Source organism: Mytilus galloprovincialis, chromosome 2 (assembly GCF_965363235.1).
Source record: "Mytilus galloprovincialis chromosome 2, xbMytGall1.hap1.1, whole genome shotgun sequence".
In the NCBI taxonomy this organism is placed as follows: Eukaryota; Metazoa; Mollusca; class Bivalvia; order Mytilida; family Mytilidae; genus Mytilus; species Mytilus galloprovincialis.
The window spans coordinates 23,536,620-23,551,418 of NC_134839.1; the positions used below are offsets into that span (position 1 = coordinate 23,536,620).

General features: G+C 31.7%; 1 protein-coding gene across 2 annotated transcripts; it reads right to left on the reverse strand.

Annotated features, from left to right (window-relative positions):
• Positions 1-253: 253 nt before the first annotated feature.
• Positions 254-13,485, reverse strand: LOC143063175 (uncharacterized). Of its 2 annotated transcripts, none has more exons than XM_076235168.1 (10): positions 13,432-13,485; positions 12,220-12,361; positions 10,206-10,348; positions 9,078-9,200; positions 8,263-8,376; positions 7,586-7,738; positions 6,515-6,723; positions 1,881-2,042; positions 1,219-1,385; positions 254-627 (listed from the first exon to the last, which is right to left on the reverse strand). In XM_076235168.1, coding segments are annotated over exons 2-10 (1,200 nt in total). In that variant the 5' UTR covers positions 12,348-12,361; positions 13,432-13,485; the 3' UTR covers positions 254-626. The 2 variants fall into 2 exon arrangements, with proteins under 2 accessions (XP_076091283.1, XP_076091282.1); XM_076235167.1 differs by having other exon boundaries at positions 1,184-1,385.
• Positions 13,486-14,799: the final 1,314 nt, after the last annotated feature.

The following is a 14,799-nucleotide window of genomic DNA, read 5'->3' on the forward strand; positions in this document are numbered from 1 at the left end:
ATAATAACACTAACGGTCCAAAACTTACTGCACCAGCTACGCATTTCTACAATAAATGTCTTTTCAGTGATGCTCAAGACCAGCATATTTGAAAGTCCAGTACTTTAAACAAACCACCAAGAGCAGATCAAACAAATAAGGATCTAATTTGTAAAATCTTTGTGATAATGGAAAAGGGTGCTGACAAATCATTCGAATTCAAAATGATCACAAAATTTGCAATTGTTGTTGTTTTTTTTATCAAATATTCTATGAAATTTTATTTTATTAATTGTTAATACAGTATTTATATATATCATTTTTACACAAATATCATTAAAACAATTTGATACACAATCAACTTCAAATATGAAGTTTGGATCAGTTGATTTACACTATGCTATTTGGATATCGTAAAAATTATTAAGGTAACATAATTTTTTTGGCTGTCCAGTCTTTCAAAACACTTAAACATATTTGATATTGTTTGAGGATGTCATAGGTGAGATTTTTCAACATGCAGCATATCCTACGAGTTTGAATGTCCCTCTGGTACTTTTCGCCCCTCTTCTATAGTACACTACAGATTTCATGCAATGAGTTAATATTTTTTGGTAAAGTGCCTCTGTTATAAACTTTCATGCGTTCCTGGAATGTACCAAGATACTTGAACCAAAATAAGAACAAAACCTCCAGTGTTAAAAAAATGATATTCATATGATTTAAAATGTCAACACAATGAGGGTAATTGTTAAGTAAATCTTTGACGTTTTAGGTATTGGTACCAAAAGGAAGAGTTTAGCTCATATATTGTGTTATCTGGAAACACTTTATCAGTAATAATTACCCTTTTTGTATTAATAAAGATAAATGGTATGGTATATATATATTAATGTGCTAGGGTCGTCGAAATTGAAGATTAAAAATTGATTTCATAATAACATAATAACAACTTAATACACAAAAAAAAAAATACACAATAACATAAACGGTTCCATTTTTTTCTGCACCAGATGCGCATTTCGACAATTAATGTCTCTTCAGTGATGCTCGAGGCCCACATATTTGAAAATCTAAAGCTTATAAAAAATATGAAAAACTTTAAATTAAAATAGATCAAAAAGTAAAGCCAAAGCTGGACAAGCAATCATAGCTTTACATAAGAGAGATACATTTTGTAATCTTAAATAGTTTCCCGACTTACTACAAAACTATGTATGAAATTACTCTTAATCATACTATTTATCAATCATTTTGAGTACCAAGTCACACAATATCTTGTAGTCATCCTTTGTATTGTAAACATTGGCACTTAGTCGACAGTAGACTTTACCGTCCACGAAGGTAATACATGGAACTATACCATAGTTTATGATGATTTCTACAATACGTCTTTCGCCATCATCCTGTAAATGTTAAAATGAATAATCCGTTCTTTGAAGAAAATATTGTCATTAAATCATAAAATATACATAGCTTCATATATGGTAATAATTTTTGGGACCGTAAACAATATTCAGGATAAAAGAAACCTTACACTTCATCTATGGAAATGCAGTAACTAAGAGATTGACCGCTGATCTTTATACCTCTTCACCTTTTTCCATTTCGTGACGTGAACATGAGTGCGCATGTACTATACAGATATTTAAATGGAAAGTTAATATATCAAAAGTCTTAAATCTGTTTACATGTTTGCACATTGTATTCTCCATTTTGTACTTCTGTTTATCATTGCCTTTGTAGACGTTCAGACGTTTGTTTCCTTGATTACGTGTTGTTTTATTTGACAATGGTAGTTACACGAAATCAAATGCGAACGTTTTCATAAAATTTCAAAAAAAGAAAGAAAAAAAATTAAAATATCGTTTTTACATGATTTAAATTTGAATTCTACGTACAATACTATTCATCGATGTTTGCTTTAATTCTGGTAGCCGAACCAATCTCATAAAAGGTGCTTCCATTGATTTTGGTATTTGCAGTTTTTCTGTCTTCCATGAGGAAGAGAGTAATTCTGTAGATGTGTTCAATAAATCATCAGTATAATCTCTTATTTTCTCCTGTAAAACAATCCAGTAATTTAAGGTACGTTGTTCGAATCATACAGTTTCGTATAAAAAAATATATGTAGGTTCAAAGACTGCCAGTCGTTAAAACATCTCAAACCACAGATTCAGCTTATTGTTTGTTGAAATGTACAAGGCAAGAAATTGGCCCATCAAATTAAATAGAAATATCTTGTGCGCTTTTCTATAGTTTCTCTGTCGAAAAGAAATGGATAATTTTAGAAACTATTTTAAAAAGTAGTAGATCAAAACATTCTAGCACAAATCGTTTGGCACGCAATTTGTGATTAAAAAACGTTTAATTGTCATTCGAAATATATTTGTACGATATTATTTAAAAGTATTGTTCTATTTTTTACAGCGGGCCAATTTTGTCAATAGGGATATCGCCAAAAATTTCCTGCCAAACTGTCAAATTCAAAAAAATGAATGTGTTTATAAACTGAAGTAAATGACATCAAAGGAATAATCAAAATCGAAAACAAACTGAAAATGCTATTGCAGAAAAAGAAAAAAAACCGATCAAATGATAAACAAAACATGCTAAAAACTGAGCAATATGAACCTCCCGCTGTTAAGTAATGTTTGATCTAATATAACCTCCTTGATATAACATTAAAACGACAACATTACATGACAGGACTACAATACAAATTAATGGGAGAACATATAGGACAGAGAAACACATGAATAACTAATGACGCTCACATAAAAAAATATATCGTATAAATTTAGATGACCCAAAACTTAAATCTAATACATGGACTGGGTGATAAATTATCTTTACCATAACACGGCTGGTAATCTACACACGCAGAACATTTGGTTCTGCAATGAAAACCGTGAGAGGATTTTCCGGTTGTGCTTGAGTGGAGTAATTGTCACCGCTTCAAAAGGTATGTACATTTCTAAATCTCAATTTTCTTATTCAACTGATCAAAATATTGAAAATCAGAGAATGCTATGCTGTGGTGAATACTTTAACGAAGAGATACATGTATCATTCACTGTTGTACGTAGAGTTGAACTCTTACAAAATCAGTTGCCCCACGAGAAATTGCCTAAAAAAGTTACATTTCAATTTTGAAATGGTTCTATTTACAGACCTACAAGTTCAAATTTAGTTTTTTTTTCGGGCAATGGGTATAAATATTGTTTTTGGCGGCATGTACCGTGTCCGGTGTTGATAGACGTCTTAATATTTCCAAAAACTACATTTTTTCATTAAGTCATGCGTGAGGGGATCGGTTCTGATTGAGGACATCGTGAATGCGTGAGGGGAAGAAACACATTTTTTTAATCTTTGGCTTTGTGACTTTTGTTGACTCAATAAATGTGATAAATGCTGATAAAAAAACACAGATTTATCCTTATACTTTAATAGATGTAAACTGATCACTGATTCAATGAAATCAAACTATTAATTGCTTGTTCAATTTCAGAAAATGTCATTGTTCAAAGGAAAAAGGAAAAGAGGACTAAAATTGACGCTCTACAAATAGCCATGGAGATACAAGTTATCCCCGCCCTCGAAGCGAACTAAACCCTCTGGGAGTAATCCTGTCGTCAAATATACGTCACAGAGACCACCACATTTACTTAAGAAAAGTATATCTCCGATCAAAACTTCAACACCTATATATATTAGACGTAATCTGTTCACCCAAAATCACGAAATTTTCGAAAAAAAAGGCAGATATACAATATTTATTATTCACGAACATCGATGAAAGCCAAGATAATCTCGAGGAGGACCATAAGGAAGAGCATGTATTAGACAACGAAGAAGTCATAGAAGAAGACCACGTAGTAGACCACGAGAAAGACCACATGGAAGACCTTGAGGAAGAATATAAAGTTTTTTTAAAGTGCTTTAGATAAACTCTCAGACGTAGGGAAAAGGGAAAGATTTTTGAATTTTTTTTCATTAGTACAGAGTGGACGTTTTCCTTTAACAACAACATTGCATTCGACCTGTTTTTGGACATTGTTTAATGGTTTGAAAAGGGCGAATCAAGACGAATGAGATACTCCCCAACATCTCTGCAGTATTTTTGGTTATTCTTGACAAGTTAACATTTTTTGTTTTTATTCTTCGTGAAACATATTATTAAATCTAGGTTCCCACAATTTATTTCATAATTCAATCTCATAAACTTTTCTAAGCACACATAAGAATTATTATGTGTTTACATAATAATTATTATGTGTTTTTTAATGAACAATGTAGCCTAATTCAGGTAAATTTCTACGACTCATAGCTTGAATATAAAGATATAATTTGTACTTCCCCTCACGCATTTACGATGTCCTCATTCAGAACCGATCCCCTCACGCATGACTTAATGAAAAAATGTAGTTTTTGGAAATATTAAGACGTCTATCAACACCGGACACGGTACATGCCGCCAAAAACAATATTCATACCCATTGCCCTAAAAAAACTAAATTTGAACTTGTAGGTCTGTAAATAGAACCATTTCAAAATTGAAATGTCACTTTTTTAGGCAATTTCTCGTGGGGCAACTGATTTTGTAGGAGTTCAACTCTACGTACAACAGTAAATGATACATGTATCTCTTCGTTAAAGTATTCACCACAGCATAGCATTCTCTGATTTTCAATATTTTGATCAGTTGAATAAGAAAATTGAGATTTAGAAATGTACATTCCGTTTGAAGCGGTGACAATTACTCCACTCAATCACAACCGGAAAATCCTCTCACGGTTTTCATTGCAGAACCAAATGTTCTGCGTGTGTAGATTACCAGCCGTGATAACACACGAATACAATAGAAAAGAATAAGATTAACAGCTACAAACTATAAGACATTTGACAAAATCCGGTGAGAATAACACATATAAATGTATTTATAAAGGTTACTCGGGAACACGTGTATGTGTTTACTTTAAGCACGTGTGTTCAAATAAAAACATGTTTATGTTTAATTTGATTGGGCAAATAGTAAGTTATTACCGGTTTAAGTAATATCCGAGGTAATATCAATCATGATAACTTCATACTAGAATCTTATCGCTAAGTTATAGCATTACAGTCTAGAATTGTCATTCGAGGTTCGCCTATCAGACAGTACAGTTTTGTTTCCGACCCACCAACCCTTTTAAGACTTCATAGGAATATACATAGTATGTTATGTAGTAAATAGTTTATATGACACATGTATAAAATTGAGAAATGAAATTGGGAATGTGTCAAAGCGACAAACAACCCGACCACAGAGTAGACAACATGTATTACTGTAAAGATTTTCAAGTTTTCTCCAACTTATAGAATATTTTTCTATTGTAGATTGTGTTTATATGTGAAGGCAGCGGTCGATGACAGCAATTTGTGTTATCATTTGTAATAAAATAAGCTTTCTGTGCTGTCGGGTCGAGCTGATAACCAAATAAGGGTGTTGAGTTTTACTTTATAAATGCTTTATGTTCGTTGTATTGAATAAGAACATAGCATCAAAATTAAATACATGCATTTTGGATAGAAAAGTACAGAGACACGTTTTATAACAATGCGAATTCACACTCAGCAAAACAGTCACAATAGGGAATAAGTCACTTTCGGTAAATAAAAGATCAGATGACGTAATGACAAACCACAATCTAACACGTGGTCATAACTTTGTTGGAGCAGTTTCTGCGTTAGGAGCACACTCCTGTATATGTATGAAGTCCGTATAGTTTAACATGCACGAACATAACGTATCAATTGAGGTATGTAAATACCATGCGAAGGGACAAAGGGTATGTTACTGCTGAGAAATGGGAAATTGATAATTGGGAAGTTGAAATCGTCCCGTTTAATATAGATTTTTGTGTGAAATCGTCCATATGTGTCAATATTGAGGAAAATATCAAGGTATGAAGCAGTCCTTCTAGTATTAGTAGTATCCTTAATTTCAAGTTCACCCGGTAGGTCAGATTTGAGGATTGTGGTAGCCACAATTGAAACATATCTGTCGTCATCAGCATGACAGATGATCCACTACGGTCAACCATATCGTGCTGGCGTTCGAAAATTTCTAAAGAGGGAATTTCAACTTTATCGCTCCGAGTACGCAGGAACCTTATATTAAGGAAATACAAGCACTTGAATATCGTTTCTACTTGGATATGTAAACTCCAAATGAAGGCGCTGCTGGAGTGCATAGACATGGATAATTCATAATTGGAGGCCTGAAATCATCTTTTGTTTTGTCTCAACCGACTCTCATAAAAATTGTGCCCATATGCAAGTCAATATATGAATAAAACATCAAAATTACCAAACTCCAAGAAAAATTCTAAACGGAAAGTCCCTTAACAGTTAAATGACAAAATCAAAAATTTAAACACACCAAACTAATGGAAAACAACTGTCATAATCCTGATTCTGTACATGCATTTCCTTATATAGAAAATTGTGGATTACACCTGGTAACAGCTAATACATTAAAAGACTAACTTACGTAGCCTCCTAGATCTTTATAAAATTGTATTGCCTCCGGTACAACGCAATATGGACTATCATCACGTGTTCCTTGTTTGAAAAAATCATTTTGAAAAGTGGTTTTATAACCATGAGATGTGACAATTGGCCTAACCCAATCTTGATGTTCCTTCTTCACATACAATATCGCACAACCTCGAGGGGTATATAGCCACTTGTGAAGATTTCCTAAACAAATATAGTATTTTAATATAAAGGAATAGATCGATTTCTCAATGTCAAAGTATAATGTTGTATAATTATATATATATATATATATAAATATTAAGCAAATTTAAGTATATATAAATTCAGAGAGAAACTGAAAAGAGACACAACAGATGGCATAAAAGGAGAATTACACATTTATTTATATTTATAGATTTATATATTTAGTTATGGTGAGTTATTTTAGTTACACTATCACTATATTTCATATAATTATGTTTATTGCATTGAACTATTTCGATTATATCTATACCAAACTATATTTAAGGTTTTAATAATATAAGCATGACGCAATATTTTTCTTGTGACGAAACTAATTGGAGATGTTATCATCTATTTTTAAAAAAAAATTTTTGATTAAAATCCGGCTTGGTTGTATTTTAACATTTTCTTAAAGTACAAGGATATAAGTTGACCTGAATCTAAATATGACACACATGCAATCTGAACTGATCTTGAATTTATGTCACCTGAAATCAACAAGTTACACTTCATTAAAAGGGAAGACGGAAATCAATTCTAAGATGCCCTTGTACGCGTATCTTCCCACGAAGCGAAAAAAAATATATATATTCAGAACTTACGTGTCTTAATTGGATCAAAGAAAACCAAGTTTTCAAAAAAAAACAAGAGTTTTTGTATGAAGATAATAATAGTTAGCCATATTTAAACACACCGCATCCGTTATTGCATAACTAGTAAGCTGACGGTAATTGGTAACTTACGGTTACTGATCTTCTCGACAAGTAGTGTTTTTAAAGTTGATCATCCCATATTGTTTTTGCTTTGTTTACTTGCTTTCAAATGCATGTTAATACTTTACCTGAATAAAAATCAGCATCAAGCTCCTTAAGATTAAGGGGAATTTGTCCGGGTGCATGGGCTCCGTCTATTAATGTCATTACTCCATATTCTTTACACAAAGGTATTAACTTTTCTAAAGGCATTCTAATGGCTGATTGACTAGTAATGTGATCTGTAAACGAAAAAAAGTTTTGTCTGTTGTGAGATGTTTTTGGGGGAGAAAATCATTAAGAAAGATGAGTTAGAAAGTTAAAGAATTTAATTAAACCTGTCGTGATCTACAAAATGTAAGTTATTTTAAAAAGCACTTTTGGTACATTATATATATTTATTAAGTGTTAATTTCGTTGCTCACTCAAGAAATTTAGTGCAGATCGATATCAATTATAATTATGTTTAATTTTATTCAGATATTCAAGCCAAAATTGATGAATTTGTCTTTGTCTTTCATCTGACCTAAAAAGATGAATAACGGCATTAAAAGCGCTGCTCCTTTGCTTTCTCTGGTGTGTGTGTGTGTGTGTGTTTGTGTGTACTTATTTTTTTTAAATGGATGGGTTCACCATATCCTTTCTTTTCCTATGAAAATGTACAATTTGAACGAGGTGATGCCCGTTTGAATTTCAGTTGTTTCGATACTTCGACTATTTGCCCTATTACAGTCAGCACTGAATATTTCGAGAATAACCAACAAACCTAGGACAGCTACTGTCACCTTAGGCTGCTTTTTAAAATATTCCCTATACATTTCAACTACTTCATCTTCACTATTAATTGGAAACTGTAGTGTTAGTAAGTCTGTGCGAACACCTAAAACAAATTTCAAATAAATCAGAATATATAGTGACAACATTAGTTTATCGATGTTCAAAGCTTCTGTTAAAAAAAAATGCCAACTCTTTATGTACAGATAAAGTCATACTTGTGATTGAGAAGACTTGTTATCTTTGGTTACATTTTAGTTATGAAAATAGGAAACATATTTCTAAATTTTAAATCTTTAGCACTCTCAACAAAGGAAGGATAGCCAAAACAATGCACACAGAAAACAATTGATATTTCCTTATCACGCAAAGTCGTTATAATTCTTGTCTCTCAAAAGAATATCATCAAATAATTTTGATGTCATGTTGACATAAATATTTTCTGGCTGCATATAAATAAAATATGATGTAAGTAGTTTTCTCAAATTCATAAAACTAAGCTGATGCAATTGTTTGGTTCCGCAAAATAATGGCCTTTAACGTTATTGAAGAATGTCATTCCAACCCATGTGGTTCACACGGCAATTTCATACCAAACGTGATCATAAGTTAAAATTGCAGTGATACGTAATACAAAACCCATTAATATTTTGTTAAACTATAGACAATAGTTCTGTATGAAACCATCAACCACAATATTAATTCCATCATAAATGTTTCAGGCAAACTTAGGATATTGGAACTTTCAACAGATAAAACAATATTTGACTATCCTTTATTTCAGTTAATAAATATGTTCTATTTTACCTGCGATACAAGAGAACTGTGCAGTCGCTTCACATGTGTTTATGACAGCACGGTATGTATTGTCATTATACAAAATAATATCTTCTGGTTTCAGTTTCATTGACTTTAATACTGTATTGACACCTAAAACGATTGGTTTCATTTATAAAATTTTTGTTATATTAGCTACTATGTGCATTACTAACAACAGTAAATGGTGGTTTTTTTTTTTTTTTTTTTTTTTACAGTTTTTCACCCTCAATGAAGTTATTTTAAAGTATTATTATTTTCCGTTCGTATGCGTCGTCTTTGTTTACATTTTATTTATTTATCTTCACAGTTGGGGTTTGTTTTGTGCCAGCATATTAGCAAAAAAAAAATATAAACTGATCAAAATTAAACACACATAGAACTGAATTTATACGTACATTGCTAAAAATCAATGCTCTATAATTTCGTACTTTATTTGGCCGATAAACCCTTCATTTATTCGAGCGTCACTGATGAGTCTTTTGTAGACGAAACACGTGTCTAACGCAACACAAAATATTAATCCTAGTATCTATGATGAGTCAATTTATAACCACTGGGTCGATGCCACTTGTGGTGGAATTTGTATTACCCGATGACATCACCAGCCCAGTAGTCAGCACTTCTGTGTTGACATGAATTCTCATTGGTATGGTCATAATTATCGATTAATTGTTTACAAAAGTTTGAATTTTTGAAATATTTAGGCTTTTCTACCTCAGAAAAATATATTTTTAGCTGTGTTTGGCAAAATATGAAGACATTTTTGGTTCTCATTGATCTTCAATTTCGTACCTTATTTGGCCTTTGTAATATTGTTTTAGTCGAGCGTCACTGATGAGTCTTTTGTAGACGAAACGCGCGTGTGACGCAAATACAAAATTTCAATCCTGATTTAAAGATGAGTTTATTTACTATAATAAACATATTTTAAAGAACACTAATACTTTCCCTACATATTCGTTTCATTTTGAACCGAGTGATCGCCAGTGTTAGGCATACTCGAACCGGTGTTTCTGTTTCATTAAACATAAAAAGCCACAATATAAAGAACCTTAAATAATATGAAATTCTTTACTGAAAAATTAGGAATAATTTTCTAATGTAATGTATATGAACCTGATGTTGTGTTTTGGACAAAAACCAAATCGTCTGGATCAGCCTGAACAAACTCTGCAATACAATGTCTTGCTTCGTCTTGTTTTATTCTTCTATTTCTTCGGAACCATAAATCTGGTGAACTGTCCATTTCATCTATAATTCTAAAATATGCGAAGATGCATTGACATCACAATTAAACCCAATTTTGATTTATTTCTACAGTAAAGAAATCTTTGAAAATCTTGCATACGTTACAATTCTTTAAAGGTTAGTATTTCTGTTTATAGTATAACCTTACTCTTCAATTTGTGCGACAATCCCGGATTGTTTTAAAAAGCCATTTATTAAATTCAAAATTTGGTGTTTCAATAGATTAATGAATAACAGTATACTATTTAGTTGATTTCACTGTTTAGAAATAAAAAGGCAAAGGGATACATCAAATAGACATTAAAAGGAATCTCTTGAGCCTTTTTTTATCAATACTAGTTGTATTCGTTTTGTAGATAAAATAAAATATAATATACAAAAATTAGTATACGAATGACAACTAAATTGGCCTCTCATATCTAAGATATTTTTGTTTACTGCTTTTAATTGCACTTATTGCTCAACTTTAAAAGTATTTTTCTAAGAAAAATTGCATATGTTTTAAATTACTGTCTGTTATATATTTGTTTTTGTACTGTAGCCTCTCGGGTCAAATCCGTATGTCTAAGTTGTATCAACATTATCATGTCTTTTCTTAAAATTCACACAACAGTCCATAATCAGTCAGCACAGACAAATAGTGACAGCAATATACCAATAAACATGATGATGACCTATGTTTCTGTGATACACATTTAAATGGCATCATCTGGACCGGAAGTACGAGTTATGCCTGTTTCGCACATAGTACGTTTTCTATTGGCATCGGTCGAAAGTAAAATTATAGAAATACTGAATTCCAAGGAAAATTTAGAATGGAAAGTCATTTATCAAATGAAAAAATCAAAAGTTAAATAAAGGCAACAGTAGTATACCGATGTTCAAAACTCATAAATCGATGAAAAAAAAAACAAATCTGGGTCACAAACCAAAACCGAGGGAAACGCATTAAAGACAAGAGGAGAATGACGACACAACATAAAAATGTAACACATACAGAAACGAACTAAGCATTAGACAAAATCCGATGAGAATAACAAATATAAAATCAAAACTAAATACATAAATTTGGGATAGAAAAGTACCATGCCACGTCTTATAATAATGTGAATTTACACTCAAATATAAGAGGAACCAAACGACACAAAAGAAACACAACGTTAAAATGTAACACACACAGAAACGAACTATAATATATCAATGACCATATTCCTGATTGGGTACAAGATTTTTTAAGAAACAAATGGTGGGTTGAACCTGGTTTTGTGGCATGCCAAACCTCCCTCTTTAATGGCCATGTTTAATATAACATTAAAATGACAACACAACATTACAGGACTACAATGCACTCTTCGATCGAACGGGAAAAAACTGTCATATTCTGAACTTGTTTTTTTTTTACTTAATACCACATTATGAGTTCTATCAGTTTCGACTAAATAAATTAAATAGAAAAAAAATAGTTTAACAATTGTGCGCCGACCTTTTATAGTTAGAATAAATAGTATTTTCTGATAATATCAACCTTGTATACATGTAACATTGTAGGTCCAAAAGTAGTAGTTTATGATTTCCCAATGAACGTCTAGGATTCATTCAAATTCTTTTGTTTTCACTCCTATATTTGTTAGATTTAAACCTAGATTTATCTTACTAAGTTATTTTACCAACATTCGTATCTATCATATACAGCGCGATTTTGATAAGCAACTGCTGTCAAGAAAGCACGTTGGACACTGCATAAACAAAACTATAGTTATAAAATCCCTTTGGTTACATAAAAAGACACAATATTTTTGCACAAAACTAATAAAAAGTGTTGATAAAAATATTACAAAAAATGTCAATATCATCACGTTCACATTAAACAAGTTTAAATTACTTTCTTTGAGCTTCCTTTATCCTCCTGGGAACAACCCCGTAAGATCCATGATTTATGAATGTTACTCCTTCCGTCAGAGGAAACTCCCTTTCCTTCATTTCCTTTCCAAATAAAGGCATTGCATCCATTTAGTTAGATAAATCTACAAAGAATTTATTTCATTACATTTTGAAATGCATTCTTTCATTTTTTAAAAACTCCAGTATTAAAGTTTGATATATCTCACCAGGTTTCACAAATGTAGTTTGAATGTTTTAAAAACAAACCATTTTTCATATCTTAGATACTATAGACTAGGGAATAAACACAAAAAACGTGCATGTACGACTTCGACATACTGTTTATTCAGAAATTAGTGTACATTTTATTGTATGATTATTAAGCAATCGACAGAAATACGAGATTAATAATTACGATTCTAGGAAATGCTGAATACAAATAATGCTATAAAATAATAAATTTTCGCAATAATATATATGCATCGCAAAAATGTTTAAATATATATTTGTAAATATTGTTTGAATAAAAGGATATTCTCACTGTAGCTTCTTCGGATTATGCATCTCTTTTTTCAAAATGGTTTATTCAATGATAATTTTAGGAAAATTGATGATAAACTGAACAAACATCTTCATATAAGTAACCTTAATACTAGCTTTTACGCCTTCATAGGCGGATCCAGGGGGCTGGGGGCCGCCCCCTTTCGTGGGACAAATTTGGTTGATTATATAGGGAATCATTGAAGCATGACTGGAGCCCCTCCCCCTTCCTTAGAAAAAGTTCTGGATCCGCCATTGGCCTTTGCCATTAAAAAAAGGAATAGAAAATATTAATGAATAAACAAACGCCATCAGTCTACGACAGACAGTATTCCAAAGCTGAAAGAAAAAGAACCGTCAAATATTAGTTCACAAATAAAAACAACCAACAGAACGTGTAAGATTAAACAGCAGCACTAAGGCATAAATAAAAACAATTATCTACGATATCTAAGTTCCTTATTTAGAACATACTCATACACAAACGAGGTACAGGGTTGAATCATTTTTGTAGCGTTCATCGCCTCTTCCAATATACTTTATCGAAAACAAAAAGATTTGAGAGAAGATATTTGTCTAACATTGGCAAACACTTCACAAAAACAGCTACTTGGACAATTCATGAAGGTAACGAATGATTGTTTAAAATATGAACTAACCTTAAAATACTTACCTGGCTTCAGGTAAAATTTAACAAAGTAAGTGTACAGTTGTTAGACAGTTAATACTTACATTTATGTTATGTAAACAAAGCCCCTTGTGATATCTTACTGATTGTACATTCTAGCTATTAAAATTATCATTTCACACTATTTTCATTTGAATATGTTTTAAAAGGAGAAAGTATAAGAGATATTATTTGGCCCTGAAATTGCCAAATTAAACCCAAATAAAAGTATTCAGAACTGTAAAAACTGTCAATATACTCATCAAATACAGCAGTAGTAAAATTCTGTACGCCATGAGCACCAGTTTTGACTAATAGTGAATCATCATTGATTCTTGATCGACTGTAATTCCTTTTTTTTGTATTTAGAAGTTCTCTCTATAAAACGTTATTCCTTGCATCAATTTTTTGAATTACAGCTCAACACGAAGTTTGAAAATATGTGTTGAATAAATAAGTAAGGTTCATGGTAATCCTTTGGTGAAAATGGCTATGTTTTCAACTAAATATTTATACTGAGTACATACAAAAAAATCTATGTATCTGGAAACGTTTTATGGTATGGCATGCTCTAGACAAATAGACTTCAAATTCATTTTGTTTTAGAAACTAAAATGTAAGCTTAACTGTATTTTGCAGTACACCTTTTTCGTTCCTACAAAAGGGTAAAAACTAATATTGGAAAGAAGTTTAAAAATTTCTTAAGGGGTTATAATTGCAGTTGACTGTACTATTGATTGCCATTTTTTCTCGTTTGAATTGTTTTGCATTGTCATTTCGGGGCCTTTCATAGCCGACTATGCGGTATGGGCTTTTTTCATTGTTGAAGGCCGTACGGTGACCTATAGTTGTTAATTTCTGTGTCATTTTGGTCTCTTAATTGTGGAGAGTTGTCTCGTTGACAATTATACCACATCTTCTTTTTTTTATATATGGGCAGAAGATACTTACCAATAATTGGTGACTTAAACTGTGTCACCGATTGAACCATATCAAGTGAAACTCAACTTTTTGTTAATTTTATCATCTTCTACAGGGACGACAAAAGTGCATAGCAAAACCTAGTTGGGTTTTTGATTTTGATTTGAATGATATTAATCAAACGGTCATGCTATTCCCTAAAAACTTTTCAAGGCCTGGTACACAAATTTGATAGACAGACAGCCAGCACTTAGAGAAAATTTCCGAGTGAAAAAGCATACTAGCCAAATGATCAATTAATTCTTTCTAATACGATTTCCTCTTTGATAGGAAAAGGTATTCATTTCGATTGGTTTTTCAATTCACAAGACTATAATCCACACATATACGGTTGTACCGATTTATAGTTCGAAGTCAATGAAAAATAGTCTCACGAGGATGATCAAGTTAAAA